General features: G+C 35.1%; 1 protein-coding gene and 1 long non-coding RNA gene across 2 annotated transcripts in view; one reads left to right on the top strand and one right to left on the bottom strand.

Annotated features, from left to right (window-relative positions):
- Positions 1 to 617: 617 nt before the first annotated feature.
- On the bottom strand, positions 618 to 22,199 carry LOC115418281 (uncharacterized). Its single transcript, XR_003935281.1, has 3 exons — positions 22,187 to 22,199; positions 20,952 to 20,957; positions 618 to 716 (listed from the first exon to the last, which is right to left on the bottom strand). It is a non-coding gene; the product is annotated as an uncharacterized LOC115418281 (long non-coding RNA).
- A 2,780-nt stretch (positions 22,200 to 24,979) lies between these two features.
- The window catches only part of cachd1 (cache domain containing 1), a 198,844-nt gene continuing 198,484 nt past the window's right edge, over positions 24,980 to 25,339 (top strand). The window contains exon 1 of the mRNA XM_030133018.1: positions 24,980 to 25,219. Within this exon, the coding sequence (XP_029988878.1) occupies positions 24,980 to 25,219 (240 nt within the window). The remainder of the gene's footprint in view (positions 25,220 to 25,339) is intronic.

The raw sequence follows: 25,339 nt of genomic DNA, 5'->3' as shown, positions 1-25,339 counted from the left end.
AATAATAATATTATTTTAACGGGTATTGCAAAAACATTTTGAAGGTCAAATAGTTCACAAAGGTCAGTGAATGTTGCATACAGCTGCATCTCAGTGACTGTAATCGTCGCTGCCTTTTGGATGCATTCCTCTCTTTTATTTGCTTTTGTCCTTCTTTCGCGGCCATGTGAAGGGGTCTGTCATGCATTAAGAAGAACTGGGTCTTGCTAGTTTGTCCCCGGAGCGTTTCCTGTCTGTAGATGGCCGGCTGCCCGGAGACTGTGGAGCTGAATCAAGTGAGTTCAAGTCAGCTGGGAACTGGGAAGTTGTTTACTTCTAAAATTATTTCTGTTACCACGGGGTGATAACCACAGTGCCACGGAGTTCAGGACAGAAAATCAGGTTAGTCACTCATGATCACTGCTCTATATTTGGACATCAGGCTTATGTAATAGGTGTGCTGTTAGATTTATTTATTTTTTTTAACACTTCCTTTTTATTTTTTTATTTTTTTTATTGTTTCCTTTTAAAGAACATGTTGCAGATATGGACATACAGAACGAAGATGAAAAGGAAAATAAAGAAATACAAACCTCAAAAGAAAAAGAAGACAGTGGATTGCAGTGTCTTGAGAGTTCGCTCCAGTGTTGTTATCAATAAGATCATCCTTATCCTGTCGTTGTATAAACAGACCACTTCTCCCACTTTCCTCGACATTGTTCTTCTTGAGTCCTTATCTTATGGGCCAACAGTTCCATTACACTGCAAAAATCCAAATCTTACCAAGTGTATTTTTCTCATTTCTAGTCAAAATATCTCATCACACTTAAAATAAGAGATAATCACCTAAAGAGTAACTTTTCAGTGAGATATAAGAACTTATTTTCAGACAATAGATCTTGAAAATCTTATTTCAAGAAATCTTACCAAGATAATTTTCGCTTGTTCCATTGGCAGATTGTTTTTTGCTAGAATTAAGCAAAAAAAAAAAAAAAATCTTGAATTAAGCAAAAAAATCTGCCAATGGAACAAGAGAAAATTATCTTTGTAAGATTTCTTGAAATAAGATTTTCAAAATCTGTTGTCTAAAAATAAGTTCTTATATTTTGCTGAGAAGTTACTCTTTGGTGATTATGTCTTATTTTAAGTGTGATGAGATATTTTGACTAGAAATGAGAAAAATACACTTGATAAGATTTGATTTTGGCAGTGTACACATATCTCGCTCACAATATTTTGCCAGTCATGCTGTGTTGGTGGATCTGCTTTGTACCATTTTCTTGTGATTGTTTTCTTGCAATATCTGTCGTCTTTTAATACAACATTGCCTGACGTATTACCCAGATACAATAGAACACTTGACTAGGGTATATTATTGCCCAGAATTTTAGTAATTACCTGGTGAACATTCTCCCAAAAATATATGATTTTAGGACAAAACCAAAATACACGAGAATGGTCTACATTCATATCTATATCAGATTTATATTTACACTTCTGTCCTCTCACTGATCATTTATTAACCCTATAAAGCCTGAACCATTAAATTATTGACAGAAAATTCCAGTTCTTTGAAACTGGAGCCTTTATTGGTCCCTCTTAACAACCAAAAAAATTTTTTTCAAATACAAATTTCCATGTATGCTTTTCAATTTTGTATCATATTTGATATATCAGGTCTTAATGCTCAAATATTATTATTTTTGAACAAACAAAAACATAATATAATGCAATCATGTCTGAGAAATTGGTGATTCCTTTTCAAAATTGGCAAAGTTCTGCCTCCTTCCTCATTAATGACAGTCTTGTAGTTGCCTCTGGTGAATGAATTCCTCCCCCTTGGTGGATTATCTGTGTATTATATGTATCTAGTTGTATACATCAAGTTTTTTAAGTAAAAAAATATCACACTGATCATGTAGAGGGTTTCAAAAGTCATGTACCAAATATGATACGTCTGGCATTACAGGGTTAACATCTGCATCTTAATGGCCATTTAATGAACTGTCATAAAAAAAAAAATCAGTTTCATCTGTTTATTTCTTGACGATCTTGTTGCTATTCTGCCTCCTTTTAGACATCAGGAAACAATGAGTGATGATTTGCCTGAACGTGGTGATTTTGTTGTATAAATCAAAGAGGAACATAAGGGGCAGCACTGCCAGAACATTTCCTCCAAGTGGTTTGAGGCTGACCTAGAACCAGCTGGGGAAAGGAAAGGCAAAGGACTGCGGTGAGGACACGCATGCGACACATCATAACCAGTGTCATGCAACCTCTTTGCTCTGGTCAGTACCAGTAACCAGGTTGGTTTCCATGTTAACCCATAAAAACCCAAACAGTGGCTGGCGACCAAAAGCATCTACTGATCTAAACTGTTTAATAACTTCTGATCCACTAATCCTGTCAAAACATGCAAAAAAAAAAAAAAAAATTGGTGTAAAATGCTGTTATTCATCTTTTCATGGTCATCAGATATGACCCATTTGGACATTCAGAGCCTCCGTAGTTACTGTGGAAACACCGTCATCTTCTACAACATTGATTAACCGGTAAAACCCATAGAGTTTGATAAATGACCGTGCTTGTAAATGCTTATTTTTGTGTTCAGTTTATGATATCTTTGCTTAAAAACTCACTTTTTGTCAGTTTTCTTAGTTTTTTAACATAGCAGCCCTCAACTTTAATCTGAGATTTTATGAATATTTACATGATCACTGAATTAAATATAGGAAAATACTTGACTTTCTCTGAAAAAAATGCAAAATACAGAGGATAATATTAAAATAAATGGTGATGTCATTTAAGATGGATTAAATCTAGAGGAAAATTTATTTGGGAACTGCCACAAAAGCAGCTTTATGGGTTAATAGATGCATTTCATGACCTAAATGCAGAACACAGATGAAATTTTACTGTCTTTGTTGTATATATTTGCTGTCTTTGTGTAAATTTTTATTGTTAATCTGTTTTAACATGAAAATTACCAGTCTCTTCATCAAAAGGGATGTTTATTCCACTGTTGCATGAATGAAAAGCTGTGAGAAACCAGTCTGAAGGGTTTGCAAGATGTACAGAGAAAAAAAATCTGAGTAAATGTTTTGATTGTGAAGTGGAGTGTACTGTGGTTGCTTCTGTACACAGGAGAAGGCAAGAGTTGATGTTAAAAAGGACAATACCCATAAGGCAACAGGAAAAAAAATCGTTTCTAACTCTCTGTAAGCACCATCTTTTTCTTGTGCGTATATTTTTAACCCTTAAAAACCAAGAACTCTTTTCTTGGCAACTTCAAAATGGATTTTTCTGCACATTTGACCTTTCCTAAGTGAATTACCACTATTTGTTATAATATTATTATAAAACTAAAATCAAATATTCTTCTATAATTAATTTAATGATTATGTAGATGTTCAGAAAATCTCAGAGTAAATTCAAAGGTTATTATATCAGAACAGAGAAAACTGGGAAAAGTCAGAGTTCAACATTAGATTGGTTAGTTTAGTCAAGTTCTAATGTCCACACATGCATTTTCAGTCTCTGTATTTAGATCCAATCTGATATATATGAAGTATGTACAGTGGTAAAAACAACTGTTTCAAGGAAAAAACTGCTTCTATAAATCAAAAAGATAGTATTTAGTGTGACCTCCCTTTGCACTTAACATGTCTTTAACCCTTTTGGTCAAATAATATAACATTTATTGCATTCATTTTCTGATGTTTTATACCAGATTTCATTCAACACATGTCAGATGTTTCTAAATGTTTGTGCTGCTTCTTGTCATGGGGTCAGAGGTCACACTAACTAGTGGCTTTAACCTTTAGAAGCCATTTATTTCCGGTTTTTTGTGTGTCTTTTAATGTTGTGCACATATTTCCTGGATTTTTTTGCTGTACCAGAAGAAAAGAGCAAGAGAAGTGAATATGTATATTTATTTCAACCCTGGAAAAATAGCAAAGATAAAGGTGAAATAAAACTTCTGCACAGTACTGTATGTTAGTAACTGAACATAAAAAACAAGCGGCTTTGTATGTTTTACTGGCGAATCAGTGTTGCAGAAGATGACAGTGTTTCATGTTCATCAAATGCATCAGATCTGATGCTGGTGAAAAGCTGAGAAACTAGATTTTACCTGAATTATTTAACCCTGTAAAGCCTGAACCATTAAATCATTGACAGAAAATTCCAGTTCTTTGAAACCAGAGCCTTTATTGGTCCTTCTGAAAAACTAAAAACATATCAATTTCCATGTATGAGTTTCAGTTTTGTGTCATATTTGATACATTGGGTCTCAATGCTCAAATATTATTTTTGAACAAACAAAAACGTAAGATAACACAAACCTGTCTAACAAATTAGTAATTCCTTTTCAAAATTGACAAAGTTCTCCCTCCTTCCTCATTAACGACAATCTTGTAGTCTCACTGGAAAGGCCTCTGGTGAACGAATTCCTCCCCCCTTGAATCAAATTTCGTTATAGCAAAATTTCCTATACATGCTAGCAAATTTGCCAGTCAGAAACCCAACTTTGTGGTGTTTAAATCCTACTTAAAATCCTACTTGGACACTTAAATTTTGCACAACCTCTAAACCTGTGAAAACTAAAGCCTTATGTTCCGAATTTAAACTATAATTTTTATTTATTTTAGTGTTGTTTTTTTTAACTATGATTACCTCTTCTTTTCTTGTTTATTCTTTAACTTATTTGATTTATTTACTTAATTTACTTACCTATTTATGTATTTATATAATTTACTTTCTTCCTGCCTTGCCTCGAGTGTTATGCATTACATGTTATTGTTTATTACAGTTGTTGACTGCTGTTGATCAATTTTGTATATGGCATTATGTAAATAAAGTTAAAAAAATAAATAAATAAAGCAATCACATGACCGGAACAACACAAAAATAAAACCCAGAAAAATTCCTCCCCCTGGTGAATTGTCCGTGTATTGCATATATCTAATTGTATACATCAAGTTTTTAAAAAAAAACAATTATATATATATATATATATATATATATATATATATATATATATATATATATATATATATATATATGTATGTGTGTGTGTATATATATATATATATGTGTGTGTGTGTATATATATATATATATATATATATACACACACAGGGTGTATCAAAAAAAAGTAGACTGTCCAAAAAGTGCCCACCAAATTTACAAGTGAATGTTTTTATGAAAGGTCTTTGTTTGCCTATGTTGATATGGACGTCCTGCATCTGTCCATACCAAAATTTATTACATAACGGCATGCATGACTTCACACGGGCCCTTTTTAAGAGGGGGTAAAAAAAAATTTTTCCTCCAAAAATTTAAAGGGTTAAAATTGGTTGAAAAGCCTTAAACTGTGGTGCAATGCGTGATTCTTTGGTTTTCTCTGCTGCGGTACCCGGATTAACCCTTTGTTTCTTGTCAGGTAAACTTGAGCAATGGGTATGAATTGGAATGTGTTTGAAAGTAACACCATGGTTAGCAAGTAATGACTACCCAACTGCATCCCAAAGAAGGTTAATTAGGTGCACATTACGAGGAGTAAGTCACTTACTTACCCTGTTTTTGTCCACCTAGTCCTCGACATGACCTCCATCTCTTTGGATGCACACTTGCGCTCTCCTTATCATGTCCTGCACTGCTCGCCTGATCATTCCTCTGTCTCGCCGCAGGATGTCCACTTCGGCTCTGATGCGCTGTTCAATGTCATCAAGGTCACGTGGTGGTGTCTCATACACTTTGGATTTCAAATGTCCCCAGAGGAAAAAGTCAAGGGGCGTCAGGTCAGGAGACCTGGGGGGCCATTCCACTGGGCGGTTCAAGGCAATGACACGGTCACCAAAAAGCTCTGTAAGCCAATCCGTTACCGTTCTTCTCCGGTGTGGGGGAGCACCATCTTGTGCCCACCAAGCACGTGCCAGTTGACCATTCTGCCGAAGATGAAAACGTGGCATTGCACAGAGAGAACGAACATTGAACAGCGCATCAGAGCCGAAGTGGACATCCTGCGGCGAGACAGAGGAATGATCAGGCGAGCAGTGCAGGACATGATAAGGAGAGCGCAAGTGTGCATCCAAAGAGATGGAGGTCATGTCGAGGACTAGGTGGACAAAAACAGGGTAAGTAAGTGACTTACTCCTCGTAATGTGCACCTAATTAACCTTCTTTGGGATGCAGTTGGGTAGTCATTACTTGCTAACCATGGTGTTACTTTCAAACACATTCCAATTCATACCCATTGCTCAAGTTTACCTGACAAGAAACAAAGGGTTAATCCGGGTACCGCAGCAGAGAAAACCAAAGAATCACGCATTGCACCACAGTTTAAGGCTTTTCAACCAATTTTAACCCTTTAATTTTTTGGAGGAAAAATTTTTTTTAACCCCCTCTTAAAAAGGGCCCGTGTGAAGTCATGCATGCAGTTATGTAATAAATTTTGGTATGGACAGATGCAGGACGTCCATATCAACATAGGCAAACAAAGACCTTTCATGAAAACATTCACTTGTAAATTTGGTGGGCACTTTTTGGACAGTCTACTTTTTTTTGATACACCCTATATATATCACACTGATCATGTAGAGGGCTTTAAAACTCTTGTATCAAATATGATACGTTTGGCAATATAGGGTTAAATGTTGTCATGGAAGTTTCTAGCACTCTGGACACAATTTTGCAGCAAGAACACAAAAAGTCACTGAATTGGGGTTAAGTAGATATATTTTTTACAACAAGACCGCAATCGTCCAAAGCCTTTGCCCCCTGTCTGATAAACAGAAGAATTCTCAAAGCTTATATAAATTTAGTCTTTTCTCATGTTAGGTTTACTATGAATTGATTGGCTACGTCTCAACTCCTCCTGCGCACACATTTTTCCTTAAACAGTTAAAAGGACAGTGAAGTATTCCTTAAAGAGAAGATAGACAGAAAGTCTCTGACTCATCAATTTGTGGACAGTGAAGGAAACAACAAGCTTGACATGCTCACAGCAGGTGGTCATATGTCATGTCATGTTTAAAATGGGAATACTGGACATTGCAATATTCTAATTTCTTCGTCAATGTATCAATAGGATTGGTGATTCAAAACTTATTAAACATTTTAGATCAGTCTAGAGCTGCAACCGATTAATCGATTAGGTGCTTGAAGCGAATGCAAAAATTCCTGATTCGATTAATCGACTCGAATTCATTGAAGGGAAATATTCTATTGCAGTTTTCCTGAATTGAAGCTTCTTTGTGCGTCACAATAAGCGTCCATGTGACACACAACAGTGGAACCAATGTTTAACAGCAGAGAAACGAAGGAAACAAAGCTTTGATCCAGGAGAATTGTGGTTAAATGATTTTTTGGATCACTTTGAGTCGATCAATCGGTTGCAGCTCTAGATCAGTCGATACTTTTGACTGTTTTAGTGACTTCTTTATTGGATACACAGTGTTCACTTCCACCCGTCATTTCTACTTGTATACTATACCTCCCATGTTATGTAAGGCCCTTGTTTTTCCAGGTAGAGCGTCTCTGTAAAAGTCTAACAAGCCTCTCAGTGTCACCATCACTCCTTGTGTTTACTGATTATTGCAGAGGGGTGCTGTCAAGCTCAGTCAGTTGCTTTTGGCTTTAGCTTTATTTACACAGAAAGAGAAAATCCAATTGTACATTGTCTACCTCCCACAGGAAGATACTTTCTCTGACAAAAAAAAAATGTAACCTCATAGAAACCGGCTTCAAATCTAGTCTCAGCTCACCACTTCCCCAGGTAACAGGTATTATTAGATCCCCAGCCTAGTTTTTCCTGTTTACATGCCAGACAAAAAAATCTCTTGCTCTGTCATTTTGTGTTCTGACGCCAGATGTGAACCCCAGAGTCATTCTGTCTCACTGCATCTCAGCCCAGATCTCATTCAATGTATTCACAAACCCTGAATCCTGGACTAATCAGGACACTTTCTCCCCTTCTCCCCTTTATCTTCCCAAACCAGGTGGCTTTGTGGGTCTGCGCTGTAATTAAAATAATGCAAATGAGGTAATCCTGTAAAACAAACCCTCGCGTCTCTGTTAATGAGGACCCCTTCAAGCTTTCTTGTGTAATTAAATATTTCTCTCGGAGTAAAGCAGCAGTGCTCTCTCTGCAGATACGCCCGTCACACAGCCAGTCAGGATTAGTCACTTCATAGACAGGCAGCGCTTTGGCTGAAGCTGCAGCCTGAAAACGATCCAAGAGATAAAGTGCAGAAAACAACAATGCAAGAAAGTCAAACTTGTGTTGTGGTTTCTATTTATGCAATACACCCACAGGACTAGTGCCTGTGGGTGAGTAAAAGCCTAATTTAGAGGAGCTCATTTTTTAAAAACCCAAGTTGAGCTATTTGTGGGTCTTTTGTCAAATTTTATGTTTGGGAAGCTTTCATTGTATAAGTAGCTACTGATTAGTGTGGGCCGCTTGTATCCTCTGGAGACCCAGCAATACATTTTTGCCTTTTGGGGACGTGATTTATGCAGCTTTATTTAACTCATAAAGACCCAGTGCTTCTTCTGTGGTAGTTCCCAAATAAAATGGGTTTTATCATCATTTATTACAACATTATCTTCTGTATTTTGTGTTTTTTTCCAGTGAAAATCATGTATTTTCCTGTATTTAATACTCAGATCATGTAGATACTCATGAAAGCTCAGATTAAGGTTGTGTTTTATTATATCAGAAGCAGAAAAAACTGAAGAAAAAGTGACTTTCAGCAAAATATATCATTACTTGAACATAAACTCAGTGTCTCCATCCACTGTCATTAATCCAACTCCATGGGTTTTACTGATGAATCAATGTTGTAGAAGATGATGGTGTTTCCACGGTAACTACGGAGCCTCTGAACGTCCAAATGGGTCATAAATACTCCAAAGACCAAGTTACTGCTTTTAAAATCCAGCATAAATGTAATAACTAACTTGCACCTGAATAGTCCTTTTTGCATAACTTAGTGAAATGAACCAAAAGTAGTAGTTACCAGTACTGTAGTTACCATAGAAACATTGTCATCTTCTATAACATTGATTCACCAGTAAATCCCATGGAGTTGGATCAAGGACAGTGGATGGACACACTTGGTTTATGTTCAGTTAATGATGATATTCTGCTGAAAAGTCACATTTTCCTCAGTTTTTTCTGTTTTTTTATATAATAACCCTCAACTTTAATTTGAGCTTCAATGAACATCTACATGATCACTAAATTAAATACAGAAAAACACCTGGTTTTCATTTAAAAATGCAAAACACAGGGCATTATATTCGAACAAATGGTGATAAATCACTTAAGAAAACTTAAATATAGAGAAAAAAAACTATTTTGAAATTGCCTCAAAAGTAGAACTGGGTTTTTATGGGTTAAGTAATAGTTTGTGGGAATTTGTTAACATGCAGTACATTTTACCTTAGAGTATACAATACTTTTTCCCAATGTCTTCCACAGTGGACATGGGGACGTACCAAATCTCTGTTTTCATATAAAATATCAGGTACTTGGGTGGCAGAGTTTAGCACTATTGCCTCACAGCAAGAAGGTCCTGGGTTCAGTTCCAGTTCTAGTTCCAGCCTGTGTGGAGGAGTTTGGATGTTCTCCCAGTGTCTGCATGGGTTTTCTCACAGTGCTCCAGCTTCCTCTCACCATCCAAAGACATGCACTAATGGGAAAAATAGTCACTCTAAGTCACCCATACATGTCTGCGTATATCACCCCTGCAGTGAACTGGTAACATGTCCATCCCCTCGACCCTCACCAGTATAGAAAATGAATGGATATTAGGTTGTGAAATGTAAGACTCATGACATGTTTCTGTGAGTATCAAAGAAAAAATGGTTCTTGTAGCGACATTTATGATGTGACTGAAAACGTGTGGTATGAAAATTGGAAAATGTCAAAGCTCAAAAAAGTTTTGTCCAAGTCAAGTGGTTTAGACAATTTTTCCACATTCAAAAATGTTAATAGAGCTAAAAAAAATTTTGGCAGACTAACTATTGCAGCCCAACATGATATCATGACTTGCATAAATTTACATGGCTCTTTTAATTGGCATGCTATCTGTATGCACTATAAGCTTTCCATGTGTATATTCAGGCCGTTACTAGCCCCCTGTTCAACCTGAAGTGATGCGTCAAATACCAAAATACCATGCACTGAGGGTTATGGTTAGGGTTATGTGAACTGGTGATGTTGGCGTAAATTGACACGCAATCGAATGGCGTTGAATAACACGCAAATAATCGAAAAATCCATACATATAGCGCGCTAAATGCCATAAGAACTGGCATGACATACAACACCATTTACTGAGATCAGTCTCTGCAGGCTAACTTCTAAATAGAAAATGATTTTTCTTTTTCTTTATAATAGCATTGTCTTTTTTGTAAAAATTATTACCTCTGCCAAGGAACGGTGGAGGTTATGTTTTCATCTGAGTTTGGCATTTAGCAAGATAACTCAAAAAGTTATGGACAGATTTTCAGGAAATTTTTAGGAAGTGTCGATACTGGCACAAGGAACAAATGATGACATTTTGGTGGTGATGGGGGGGGGGGGGGCAGATTTTTTTTTGTTTGTCTGTCTGTTATCAAGATAACTCAAAAAGTTATGGAAGGATTTTGATGAAATTTTCAAGAAATGTTGGTACTGGCACAAGGAACAAATGATTACATTTTGGTGGTGAAGGGGGGAGGGGGGCTGATCTGCCTTCACAGAGGTCTGCGCTCTCCGAGTGCTTTTCTTGTTCAGTTAGTAGATGTTCACTTTTAAAACTGCTGGATGCTATTTCATTAAATATATAACATGAATAAAACCACTACCTTGTCTTTACATGGAATTTCAATGTCACTGGTTTTTCATCCACAGCGGTGGTGAAAACAACTCCCATGACCCCATGATACTGTTTACTATTATATCTTTAATATATATATTATTATATATATTTAATGATGTGTGTATCTGTCACATCACTGACTAGAGTCCTTAAATAAACAGTCCTTTGACTTAACAGGAATCCAACAAGTGCTAAACAACCATTTGGTATGTTGAGTCTTTCCTTGAACCTTGGAGTGTCAGTGGTTCGATGCTGTGAACAGCCTGCACCTGCACTGGCATTAAACACGTGTACACACTGGATCATGAACACATGCACAGGGTTTACACAAAGACAAACACACAACAGGTGCAGAGGACACAGGGTTTGGTATGTATGAAAAACCCTGTAAAGTCATAAACACTTCCCTCACAGCAACACCAGAGCTTTGATGAGGTCAGACCTGCTTCTGTAGCTAAAAGAGGAGAGGAAGGAGGGGAGAAATGAGGAGAGGAGAGGAGAGGAGAGGAGAAATGAGAAGAGAAGAGGAAAGGAAAGAGGAGAAACAAGGAGAGGAGAGGGGAGGAGAAATGAGGAGAGGAGAGGAGAAATGAGGAGAGAAGAGGAAAGGAAAGAGGAGAAACGAGGGGAGGAGAAACGAGAGGAGAGGAGAAACGAGGAGACGACAAATTAGGAAAGGAAAGGAAAGGAAAGGAAAGAGGAGAAATGAGGAGAGGAGAAATGAGAAGAGAGGAGAAACGAGGAGAGGAAAAATGAGGAGAGGAGAAATGAAGAGAGGAGAAATAAGGAAAGGAAAGAGGAGAAATGATGAAAGGAAAGAGGAGAGGAGAAATGAGGAGAAACAAGAGGAGAAGAGAGGAGAGGAGAAATGAGAAAAGGAGAAATGAGGAGAAACAAGCAGAGGAGAAGAGGAAAGGAAACAAAGAGAAATGAGGAGAGGAAAAGAGGGGAGAGAAAACTAAAAGAAACATGAAGAAATGAGAGGAAACTAGAAGAGAAGAGTCCATAGACAAACAAAACAAAGACGAGTGCAATATTTACAGGTGTGTGTGTGTGTGTGTGTGTGTGTGTGCGCGCGCGTGTGTGATTATTTATGAATATTTTATCCGAGAACTATTCTGTCTTGTCTTGAAGTCTATGAATTAGTATGCCAGATGTTTTGTCTTGTATTTTTTTGTTATCCCTGTCACAATGTTTGTCTAACACTAAATAATAATTTTAAAGTTAAAAAAAAAAAAAAGTGGAGAAGAAACCAGAGGGTGGGTAACAAAAGGAGATGTAAAGAGAGAGGACAGGAAACAAGAGGAGAGGTAAATGAGAAGAAATGGAAGGAGAAGAGAGGAAACAAGAACACAAGAAAATAAGGAGAGGAAAGGTCACACAATCAACCACATCATCAAAGCCCATCACTCAGTTCATATAAACCTAACATAACTGAGACTCCATCAATATTCCCAGAGGTGAGCTCGGTTTCATGGACTCATGGACATATTTATATCCTGAATGAGGGGCCACACCAGAACATGACCTTCATTTAGTATTTCTGTACATCTGACAGAAAAACACATGTTGCTCATTTCACGCACAGCTCGTTCCTGTTTCTACCCACAGTCTGAAATGAGACAATCACATCTGTATAAAGGATAGTTTTTCTGGTAAAAAGAATATTAATCTGCTTTAAAATATGTTAATTTATACATCCTTTTTCATATTTACACATGGTTTTCCTTGTTGTTTATTCTTTACTGTGCAAATACTGCAAATATTTTTATTCACTTCATTCAGGAAATTAAACCCCTTTAAAAACGTGACATTCATACGTTTACGCATAAAAAAAAAAAAAAAAAAAATTGCAAATCAAATCATTTCTCCAGATTTAAGTGATGAAGGTGAAATAACACACATCTACCGGCTTCTAAAACAGGGATTTTCCCAGCCCAGGATCTGATAATGTATGTGGCGCACACACTGCATCTCACCGCTCAACAAACATCCTTATGTTTGTAAGTGTCTAAAAGCATCTCACTGCCATGCAAACATCTGATGGCGTCTGCAGCCAGCGACACAAACAGACGATTCATTCAGGAGAGCGGCCCAGTCACAAGTCAAGGGCTCTATCCGACTGCACAGCATTCACTCACTGCATCAATCACACTTATATTCAATAAACACGGCAATCTATGAAGTTAGTTTTACTACGGTGATTGGAAACAAATATAAAGAACATTAACCCATAAAGACCCAGTGCTATTTCTGTGGCTGCTCCCAAATCAATTTTTCATTCTATTTAACCTTTCTCAAGTGATTTACCGCCATTTATGATTATATTATTCTTAGGGATGTAACGATATGAAAATTTCATATCACGGTTATTGTGACCAAAATTATCACGGTTATCATTATTATCCTGGGATTATTGAAATTGTGCTCAAAATGTTCAAAAAGTACTTATGCACACACTGAAATAATTTAACCAAGTTGTATTTAAAAAACAAATAAAATAATTAATACAACGCACTTTCTCTTGGCAGAAACATTCAAGTATTAACCCTTAGCAGTCTGAGCCTATTTTGGCTGTTTTTCAGTACTTTTGATTTTGCCTTTATATACTATATACAGAAATGTTTACTATACCCATGTTTGGTATCTTTTTTTTTTTTCAGCACAACTTCATCTATATCATCTGTCAATTATTTTTTCACTTTAACCTACTATATCAATACAAAAGGCCAGAAAACACAAAAAAAAATCAAATCCGATTTGAAAAATGTATATAATTTATTGCATAAATAACACAAAGATGCTTAACGAACATTTTCAAAGACTTTAAAAGTGAATATTGGTTCCAAATATTAGGTATATACAATTAAAATTGCAATAAATTAAAACTATACTCAAATATTTGACATAAAAGCAGATCTTTACGTAAGCATTTTCTCCGGAAAAGTGCGATAATCAAACACGGTTATCATGATAATTAGAATTAAACAGTAATACTAACTCTGCAATTTTACCACGGTTTATCATAATACCGGTAATCTTTACATTCCTAATTATTCTCTATATTTTGCACTTTTTCAGTGAAAATCCGGTATTTTCCTATTCCTATTTAATTTACTAATCATGTACTTTAATCACCATGCTGATATTCCATGTGAGGGTTTTTACATCAAAAACAGTGGAAACTTCATGGACACGTCCACAATTATTTATACATGTAGATAAATGTGAGTGCGTGTAAGTAAATGTAAATATGTTTGTTTGCATATATAATCTTTATTACTATTCATGTTATTGTTCTACAAAGTAGGATGACCATGAAAAGCACTGATTTTCACAATGTACTTTTCTGTTATGTTTTGCACTGCCACATCTATGTTTATATGACAATATTCATGCAACAAAGGTTCACAAATAACCCCCTTTTTTTTCTTCCTTCCAGTGAGCAATATTGACACCCTTTTTTTCTTTTTCAAAAAAAAAAAAAAAAAGAGAGCAGTGTAATTTGTACCTATGATGTCCTGTGTAATATGTTATGAAACTGTTCTAAATAAAAATTTTAATTAAAAACACACACAAAAAAAAAAAAAACAGAGAAAACTTAAGAAAAAGTGACTTTTCCAGTAAAATATATCATTAACTGAACATAAAAATAAGGCTACGTTCAGACAACAGGTCTTAATGCACCATTTGGATTTTTTGGGAAATCAGATTTTTTTGTATGCTCGTTCATATTATACATTAAATGTGACTTCTATGACTTTTGAATATGAACTAAATGCAACCCTGAAGTGACCCGCATGCGCAAAAGAGGTCCTGACGTAATATGTAACTACATAGGTACGCACTGTGTTTACAGAAGTGAATATGTTTTTCCCACCACTCCTCTGCCCGGGATGCAGAATTGTGGCGTTTGTCGCATTTCAATGATGTAAAGGTCGGATAAATGCCACCTGGCCGTTCAGACTGAAGTCGCATTGCAAGATATCAGATATGTATTGGATTTAGGACCACATGTGACAGGCTACGTTCAGACTGCAGGCAAATGTGGCCCCAATCCGATTGTTCTGCCCATATGTGACCTGTATCCGATCTGTTAAAGACAGTTTAAACAGCACAAATCTGATTTTTTAAATCTGACCCAGGCCACTTAGGCTATGTTCAGACAGCAGGTCTTAATGCATAATTCAGATTTTTTTGGAGAAATCAGATTTTTTGTCAGTTTGTTCATATTACACATTAAATTCGACTTCTATCAGTTTTGAGTATGAACTGAATACGACCCTGAGGTGACCCGCATGCGCAAAAGAGGTCCTGACGTCATACGTGACCACGCAGGCACGCACTGTGTTTATGGAAGTAACACTCTGGGGATGCAGAATTGTGACATTTGTCGCATTTCAATGATGTAAAGGTCGGATAAATGCGACCTGGTCATTCAGACTGAAGACACATTGCCAAATATCAGATACTTATTGGATTTAGATGGATGGATGGATGGATGGATGGATAGATAGATAGATAGATAGATAGATAGATAGATAGATAGATAGATAGATAGATAGATAGATAGATAGATAGATAGATAGATAGATAGATAGATAGATAGATAGATAGATAGATAGATAGATAGATAGATAGATAGATAGATAGATAGATACTTTATTGATCCTTTGCAGGAAATTGTTTCGTTACTACAGCAGCAGTACAAGAAAAACACACTGACCCATCCCGATGAACATCCTACAAACAACCAACAATGGAACGAAGAAGTAAACAGAATAAAAGATATATAAGTACAAATATATATAATATGTACAATAATATATATAATATGTACAATGCATTATAAGAGGGCCTTTCAATAAGTTCATGGCCTCACCCAGAACAGAACAACACAGACTGCTAATTTATATTTTATTTTTCAACATAATCTCCATTTACAGCAATGCACTTGGTCCATCGATGTTCAAGCATCACTATCCCATCACGAAAGAATGTAACACCCTGTATTATAACAACCAGTATTTCTGGGTGAGGGCATGAACTTATTGAACAGCCCTCGTATGTACAATTTAGGACCACATATGAAAGTATCCTGGGTCAGATTTGAGAAAAATAAAATTAGTGCTGTTCAAACTGTCTTAAACAGATCAGATACAGGTCACAAATAATTTGGGCCACATTTGCCTGCAGTCTGAATGTAGCCTAAGCGTCTCCAACAACTGTCGGTTATTGAAGTACACGGGTTTTACTGATGAATCAATTTTGTAGAAGATGACGGTGTTTCCACGGTAACTACAGAGCCTCTGAACGTCCAAATGGGTCATATCTGATGACCATGAAAAGACGACAAACCACATTTTACACCAGTTATTTACATGGATTGATAGGATTAGTGGATCAACAGGTATTCAATAGTTTACAGCAGTTGATGAATTGAGTCGCTGGTGGTTGTTTGGGTCTTTATGGGTTAAAACAGTTAAAACAGAGCAGTGCCTGATATCCACATTTGTCTGTATGTGTCTAGTTAACTGGTTGGGCTAAACTGATTATAATAGATGCTTTTATATGATTTTTTATTTTTTATTTTTTTTTACCACACATCAAAATACTTCTTCATATGACAGATGATATTTCAGTTCAAAGGCACAGAGGTTATTTGGCAGCTTTGTGAAATAATCATGGTGAACAGGCTGCTCTATCCTCACCGTGATCAAGACCGTGACTAAACATCTCTGACTGACTGAATGAAATGAAGGACAAATATAAATATATGCAAACCCATCCCAGCCCTCCATCAAGTGACACATCGTGTAGAAACATAAAACTAAAAAAGATTCAGTGACTCATAGCTGCCTCTCAGAGCTGAGACAAAATTAATGAAAATAGATGAAAACATGCACTTTAAAGGAGTGATACTTTGTTTTGTTTTTTTAATTCAAGTTTTTATTTGATTTTGTAACAGATAATTTACATGTTTTACATTCACATGCTCATATGACATTTTACAGTGTTGTTTTTCTATATTTCTTTTCTTTTCAGAAAAGAACAAAACTATCTGTACATTTATTTGGCTGTGTATATCTCCAGTGCCTTCACTTCTTGGTTTGTCTTTTTTTTTTAAACAACAGAACATGAATAAAAAGTATTTTGCTTTTTTAAATGGAATTATGTATTTTGAAACATTTCCCTGTGGTCTATATAAATTGTAAATGCTCTGTTTGGGTCTGAATTCTTCATTAATTCAACTCCACAGGTCCATCTTCAACCCTATTTCTGAGTAATGACACCAGAAAGGTTGTTTTGAGCGCTGTCCCTTTAAATGCAAATGAGCCACTTCAAGCCCCACCCCCTCCATGCTGCTCTGTCCTGTTCAGCCACTTGTGTTCGTTAATACATCCATCAACTCAACGTTTTAGGTAATCGGCTTGAAGTTTGGACATACTTTCAGTATGATCTACAATCGCTATGTCATATTTGGAGAATGTTCATCAGAAGTCTTGATCTTACATGTACAAATGTTGTGACGTAACTACTTATAGATGCAACAAATTACGAAGGAATTAAAACGGGTTATAGAAATCATGAAATTTTTAACGTGGAAAAATGTACTATTTTGTTTTTATAGATACCCCAAAATTTTTATAATGTATTTATTTCTCTTACTTGCAAAATTTTTCCTTCACAAATATAAGTTCTGAAACACTAAACCAAATATTATTTACATCTTGAAAGATGTTGAACTTTACTTAAAGCTTTTAGATAAATCTGGAAACAAAAAGGCTATAAAAACCATCAGTATTTGTTCTGATTTAAACATTTTATTATAATAATTATATAACCCTTCCCCCTGGCAAATGTATTATTTTCTTGTTGTATACACTGTTTGTAGTACTCTTCCTTATTGAATAATAATAATAATAATAATAATAATAATAATAATAATAATAATAATAATAAGAATAAGAATAAGAATAAGAATAAGAATAAAAAAATGAGGCGGAATTAAAACTGGTTGTAGAAATCCACTCGATTTTTGCCAAAATGAATATAAAGATAGCTTTGTGGCACCTGGAGGGTTCAAATTAAAACTTTATAAACTATTAGGGTCCAAATACACAAATAAATGAACCAAAGACTAATAAAAGTGGGTTTAGCAAAATATGACCCCTTTAACCCTTTCATGCATGAATTATGAGAACCTTGATCAAGATTTTTTTCCTGAGTGTTTTTATTCGTCTTTAGGCATGAAAAAAAAAAAAAAAATGCAATGGATTTTTTATGAACCTATTTTTCATGGAGTTACAAAAATGTCCACTCAGCTGGAAATGATGTGTTTAATTTTAGAATCGAAGAAACATGTATTTACTGATATACTGAAACATTTTTAGTGCTGCTAATCTGGGATTTTCTCACATTTTAACATACCTGTATGGAAATAATATGCAAAAAAAAAAGTTTATTTAGGTGCTTCTTGTCCCTAAAAACAGGACATGGGGGCTAAAAATTCAAACCAGATGTAGACTAATGTTATGAAGCAAGTCTGGAAACATTTTGGGTCTATTTTAAAAATAAATATTTACTGAGATAAAAGAGAAGCCAGTTTTCAGATAAAACACATTTTTAAAATAATTTTATATTTTTTATACAAAAATCTGCATGTAATACAGTCAAAAGGACACAAAAATTATGCGCTACTAATTTTTTTTTTTATATCTCTTTATTCTCTCACAGGTATATTTTGGGAGTTGAACTAATTATTCATCACTCATACACTGTCTCTGTTTAGTTGTATGTAGGTATAGAGGTGAATGTGTCAGCTAATGCCCCTGTGATCATACTATGTCTATTTGTTTTTTGTTTATTTGTTTGCTTGTTTTGATGATGCTGTTGTCATCATTACGTGTATTTTTAAATTTTTTTTTAATTTATAGCGAATGAGTGATGTATTAATGTTGGCTGTTTTATGTTTTGTTTCTGTCACCTGCCTAGGGCCTGCAGATGAAAAGTAGTTATTTTTACTAATTCTGGCATATTTACATGTGTGTTTTTTATGCAACAATGTTCATAAATATGCATGATCCCTATTAAATAAACCAATAAATTAAAAAAAAAAAAAAAATACAACAGCTGTCCACTGTGGTGACCACTATGCATGAAAGGGTTAAAGAAAACAGTGCAGCAGTAGTGATGAAATTGATTCTAGGTCTAGTACGGACATAAATAAAATAATAATGAACAAATAAATGATCAAATCATGCATGTGAAGGAGTGAAATAATAAACATTAAAACAATGACCAACAAAGCTGGAAACAAGTTGTATTATTCAATAAAAAACTAGGTTCAAGAACAGTTTCTTTCCCACCGCCATCCGTCTTTTAAACAAAGGACTGTAAATATGAGACATATATACTCTACTGCTCTTCACAAGTGCAGTAACTTTTTATTTCTGTAATAACTACTTATTTCTTCTCTTGGTTTGTACTTATTCACTTATTTATTTAATTCACTGCAGTACCGCACTAGTATTTTATAACTGATTTCATCTCAGGTGTTTTTAACCCTTTCATGCATGAATTATTAGAACCTTAATCAAGATTTTTTTTCCTGAGTGTTTTTATTCCTCTTTAGGCATGAAAAAAAAAACAATGTGATTGATTTTTTTTTTTTTTTTTTTTTTTTTTTTTTTAAATCAACCTGTTTTTCATGGAGTTACAAAAATGTCCACTCAGCTACACCATTAATTTTATTCTTAAAGCAAAGAAACATGTATTTAAAACCCAGTATCATAAAGTGATATGAAAACAGTGAAATGAAACCATGTTTAATGCAGCTAATCTGATGTTTTCTCACATTTTAACATATTCTAATACTAGTTATTACTTACTTCATGGAGATAATATGCAAAAAATAAATATTAACAATTGATTTCCACTCAAGAACCAATCAAGAACAGCAAAGTTACAATAATGGTATGAATTGCAGTTCATGAGATGATGCATAAGTGTCCACTGTGTTGGTTGATATGGAACTAAAACAACAAAACCCATGAATATACAAGAGTAAAGCTGTAGAGTAACTGTCCACTGTAGTGACCATGATGCATGAAAGGGTTCATCATGTGTGTTTTTATTGCTGACCCTGCATTGTCATTTTATTCTGCAGTGCATTTCTGATGTAATTTGCCTGAATGGCACTAAAAGTGATCTGAATCTGAATCTAAAATGTGGGGTTCATACGATAAGAAGTGCAAAGTACTGGGGAGTATTTTTATGCAACAACAGGAAGTCAAACTGCAGCACTCATATATATTTGACATGCTTCATTCTCCTTCATTGTCTTTTAATCAGTGTCTGACCTACACGTTGGTATAAAACCTCTATTGCTACAATGGGCAGGTCATTTCTAATAGACTTCTATCATACAAACTGAAGGAGCAGTGATGGGTGAGACTGATCAGAGGTCAGCTGTTTGATGCTTCAGCGCTGTTCCCCTCCAAAGCTGCACCTCACTGACTGTACGATTCTTTAACAGATAAGTCATTTTCTTAAATTTCACAGTCAGCATTGAACGTCTGAATTGCCCCAGTGCACAAGTCTCTGTATTTTCTCAAAGCAGCTTTGACAAAGTGAAACTGAAGCAGGAGATAAAACGTGAAATGGATTCTCACAGGATTTGAGTCTCACTGGACTACTTATTCACACAGAACAAGATTTTGTAAGGTATACACTTCCAAGGAATAAGAACAGAGAACTATGAACAATCTGTCTTTTATTTTGTAGTCTGTTCTTTATTTTATTACACTGGGTTACAAAAAAATGTTTTTTGCAAGTTGTCTAGGTTTTTTCAACTGAATTAGGACCATTTTGCACCACTAAATCCAAAAATGACATGTTTTTCTCAATCAGGTCAGGCTTTTTTTGCTACTTTGATTTTGAAAAATTTGATCTTCTCACAAAATTGATTACATTTTTGTGATTTTATCAGTTGATTTTTTATATAGTTCTCACCCAAAATAGGTTTTAAGAGAAAAAAAATCATTTTCTAACAGGATTCCTGTTAGGTACAATGGTGTATTCACCGCAGATGTAGCAGAATACGTCAGGCTTATTTTTACAAGATCTTCTTGTCAAAGCCATTTCATTCACCTGTAATATTAAAAAAAAAACATTAATCATAAATTGGCAAAAGTAAAATCTTCAGAACTCGTTTATTGCAAGAAATATGAAAGAATTTTGTATCATATGATGTGAAAATGCCCATAAATGTAAGCAAAAATGTTAAAAAGCCAATATGTAGCATAGTTCAGAAAGTTGACCTGATTGAGCAAAATTAATGTGATTTTTGGATTCGGCACACCAAAATGATCCTAAATCAGCTCAAAAAACTTAAACAATAAATTTGTTGTTGACCAGTGTTATGTTTGACTGTATAAAAACCACGGCTAACAACTCTATCTATCTATCTATCTATCTATCTATCTATCTATCTATCTATCTATCTATCTATCTATCTATCTATCTATCTATCTATCTATCTATCTATCTATCTATCTATCTATCTATCTATCTATCTGAGTGATGCCACCTAACATATATTTCAGAAATCAAATGAATGACTTCATTTTTGTTTAAAAGACTATAATTTATTGCAACAAAAAGACTAAGTTTGTTTGTCACATGCAGTTATATATAGTACAATGCACAGTGAAATGTATTTTTGTACCAGCAGCTAATAGGAAAATGCAGCTCACAAGATGAAAATTAATGTATATATAAAAAGTAGCTTTAGTATGTACAAACAATATACAAGACAAAAACTTTACGCTGATTCTAGTATTTGTAGACAATGTTTTGTTTTGTTTTTTTTAATTCACATTTTTATTCAGAACGGTCTCATAACATATTACACAAGACACCATTGGAACAAAGTACACCAGTCTTTCTCTCGCTCTCCTTTTTAAAAAAAAAAGGGTGTCAATATTGCTCACTGAAAGCAGAAAGAAAAGTAATTTGTGAATCTTTGTTACATTATTACACACACTCACATTTATCTGCGTATATAAATGATTGTGGACGTGTCCATGAAACACACACATGCAAAAACCAAAAAAAGTGTAATATAAAGAAAGGAAATAAATAAGTAAATTGATAATAATGAAAATAACAAGCTTGTACATATAGCCAACCACACTTCTCGGAAATAAGACAATGAAAATTATAAATAAATACATTTATATGTATACACACAGTAGTATTAATAATCATAATCCAGATACTCTGTCTCAACCTCCTGAGACCCAGGAAAGTTTTTTATTTTTTTTAACATTATATACATATATTACATTATATACATAATCGTCTTGATTGGAAACAGTATGATGCAACAGTTTTTTTCAGATTATGTTTTTATGTATTTATTTATTGAATGTCCTTTGCTTTGAACATCATTTTTTAAAGTAAAGCTGTGAAATTCTTGTCTCCTAAAGAGGACCTGAATCTCTAGAGGTTAAACCCTACAAAAATGTTTTATATAGTATTTTACAGCTTTAACCTCCTAAGACCCAGCTATGGGTTTTCTGTCCACATTTGTGGACAAGAGTTTCACAACTTTATACAAAAAAAAAGAAAAGAAAACAGTCTACCACAAAGGACATTCCATAAAAATTTTAAAAACTGCATCTGAAAAAACTGTCGCATCATGATGTTTACAATATAAGCACTTATTTAATAAAAAAAAAAAAAAAAAAAAAAAAAAAAAAAGCTTGTACTTTGCTGACATTCCCTGGGTTTTAGTAGGTTAACCCAAAAGTAAATCCAATTCATGACTCAATAAATCTACTCTATGGAAGAGGATTAGGGATACTGGAAAAAAATAATAAGGTCCAATATTTATTATTATTATTATTATTATTATTATGAGGGGGAAAAAAAAGGTAGAATTGTAAGATTAACCCTTTCATGCATATCGGTCACTGCAGAGGACAGTTACTCTACAGCTGTTCTTTTGTATATTCATGGGTTTTGTTGTTTTGGTTGCATATCAACCAACACAGTTAATACTTATGCACCATCCCATAATGCACTGCAATTCATACCATTACTGTAACTTTGCCGCTCTTAAGAAACCTGATCTGTAGCAACATATTTGAGCGTAAATCAATTGCTAACCGTTATTAGACTGTAATTAACAGTTTGTCTTTTTGTTAAACAAAACAGTTTTTTCTTTCATATTATTTGGAGTGAATAATAACTAGCATAAAATGTGAGAAAACATCAGATCAGTGGCATTAAAAATATTTTTTATTTCATAGTTTTCACACAGTATGTCAGTACATACATGCTTCTTTGCTTCAAAAATTAAATTAACTAAATGGTGTCCTGCTAAGTCACAGATGTCAAACATGCAGCCCGGGGGCCAAATCCGGCCCGCCAAAGGGTCCAGTCCGGCCCTTGGGATGAATTTGTGAAATGCAAAAATGACACTGAAGACATTAACAATCCTTTTAGTTCAGGTTCCACAGTCAGACCAATTCAATCTCAAGTGGGTCAAATCAGTAAAATACTATCATAATAACATATAAATAATGGCAACTCCAAATTTTTCCCTTTGTAAATGTAAATATTTTTCATGTATTTACACTCAAACAAAGTATAATTTCACAAAAAATGTGAATAACCTGAACAAATTTGAACAACCTGAAATGTCTTCAGAGAAGTAAGTACAATTTTAACAATATTCTCTCTGTTATTAAATGTTTTGTGTGTTTGTAGATCCACTGTGATCTGTGAGTTCTAATGTACATGTGTAAATGATAAACTGAGGCAGAATATTGTTAACTAGAAGCACTTGGAGAGCGCAGACCTCCGCCAAGGCTGATCAGTGGCCCCCCCCGTGGGCCCCCCCACCCCCGATCACCACCAAAATTTAATCATTTCTTCCTTATCCCATTTCCAGCAAACCCTGAAAATTTCATCAAAATCTGTCCATAACTTTTTGAGTTATGTTGCACACTAACGGACAGACAAACAGACAGACAGACAGACAAACCCTTGCAAAAACATAACCTCCTTGGCGGAGGTAAAAAATACATTTATTTTTTCTGTTTGTTCATGTTATTCACATTGTCTGAAAGTATAGTTTGTAGATGTCAAGCTTTTTATAATGTAAATTTCCTTTTTTTGCTCTTTAACATAGAGAGAAGTTTGGAGTTGACATCATTTATATATTATAATGTTATTATTTTACTGGTTCGGCCCACTTCAGATCAAATTTAGCTGAATGTGGCCTCTGAACTAAAATGAGTTTGACACCCCTGTGCTAAGTGGACATTTTTGTAACTCTAAAAACTAAAAAGAATTCAATCACATTGTCTTTTCATGCCAAAAGTTCATGAAAAACACTAGGGGAAAAAAAAAATCTTGATTAAGGTTCTCCTAATTCATACATGAAAGGGTTAAAGTCAAAATTCTGTCAAAAAAAGTCAGAATTCTGACTTTTTATTATTATTATTATTATTATTATTAATAATAATAATAATAATAATAATAATAATAATAATAATAATAAATTGCACTTTATTTTATTTTTTTCAGTGGCCCTAATCCTTTTCCGTATTCATACCAATTTACATACAGTTTTGGTGCCCCCCTTAGATTATTCAACAAATACGCTACCGCCTTTTCCCAGCAGCCCCTGAACGCGCCGCGCGCAACCCTGATCCATTGATCCACGGATCCAGGCGCCGCCGCGGCTCTGTGTGTTTCCACGCCTCCCACTTTCACCCCCATTGTGGTGGATCTCCGGCTCACTCTCTCACTCACACATACACACTTTGCCAGACTTCCAGGAGTTGGAGCGAGTGATCGAGGACGAAACACCGACACCGTGAACGCAGCACAAACAGCCCCGGTGTCCGCTTTGACGCATGGATCTGTTTCCTCTTCCATCGGCTTTTGGCGGAGGTGCAATGGTCTGCGCCGCTGGAAACCACGGACACTTGGAGCGGACAGAACGGGCTCGGGTTCTCAACGTTGCAAAGTTGTAAAAGTACTTTTTTTTCCCTTGAAGTTTTTTTTTTCTTTTTCTTCTTCTGTTTCGCAGACTCGGTGCTTCCTTCACGGCCATCATGGCGCGGCGGACACGGGACACATTCTCCGCTTTGACGCCGAGCGCACGCGTTGCTTTCCGGGATAAACACCTTTGGTTTCACAGGGGCTTGTTGGCGTTTTCCTGGAGCTTCGTTTTTATGTGTTCATGGGGATATTGCAGAGCCGAGACGGAGTTTTCTATCCTGGAAGAGGCGCAAGTTTTGGCAGAACAGATGAAGAAGCTTTCCTCTCAGGAGCTGGGAGTCTTTACTATGCAGGTAATGTTTTCCTGTGCGCACTGGGAACGGAGTTTTGCGTCAAAATCTGGCATATTTCTCTTGTCACTTCCATCCTTAAAGATCCTACCATGATTTATCAAACCATTTGAAAAAAAAAAA

This window comes from Sphaeramia orbicularis, chromosome 4 (genome assembly GCF_902148855.1).
Source record: "Sphaeramia orbicularis chromosome 4, fSphaOr1.1, whole genome shotgun sequence".
Lineage (NCBI taxonomy): Eukaryota > Metazoa > Chordata > Actinopteri > Kurtiformes > Apogonidae > Sphaeramia > Sphaeramia orbicularis.
The sequence above is the reverse complement of the archived record's forward strand: the minus strand, read 5'-3'. Positions and strand labels throughout refer to the sequence as shown.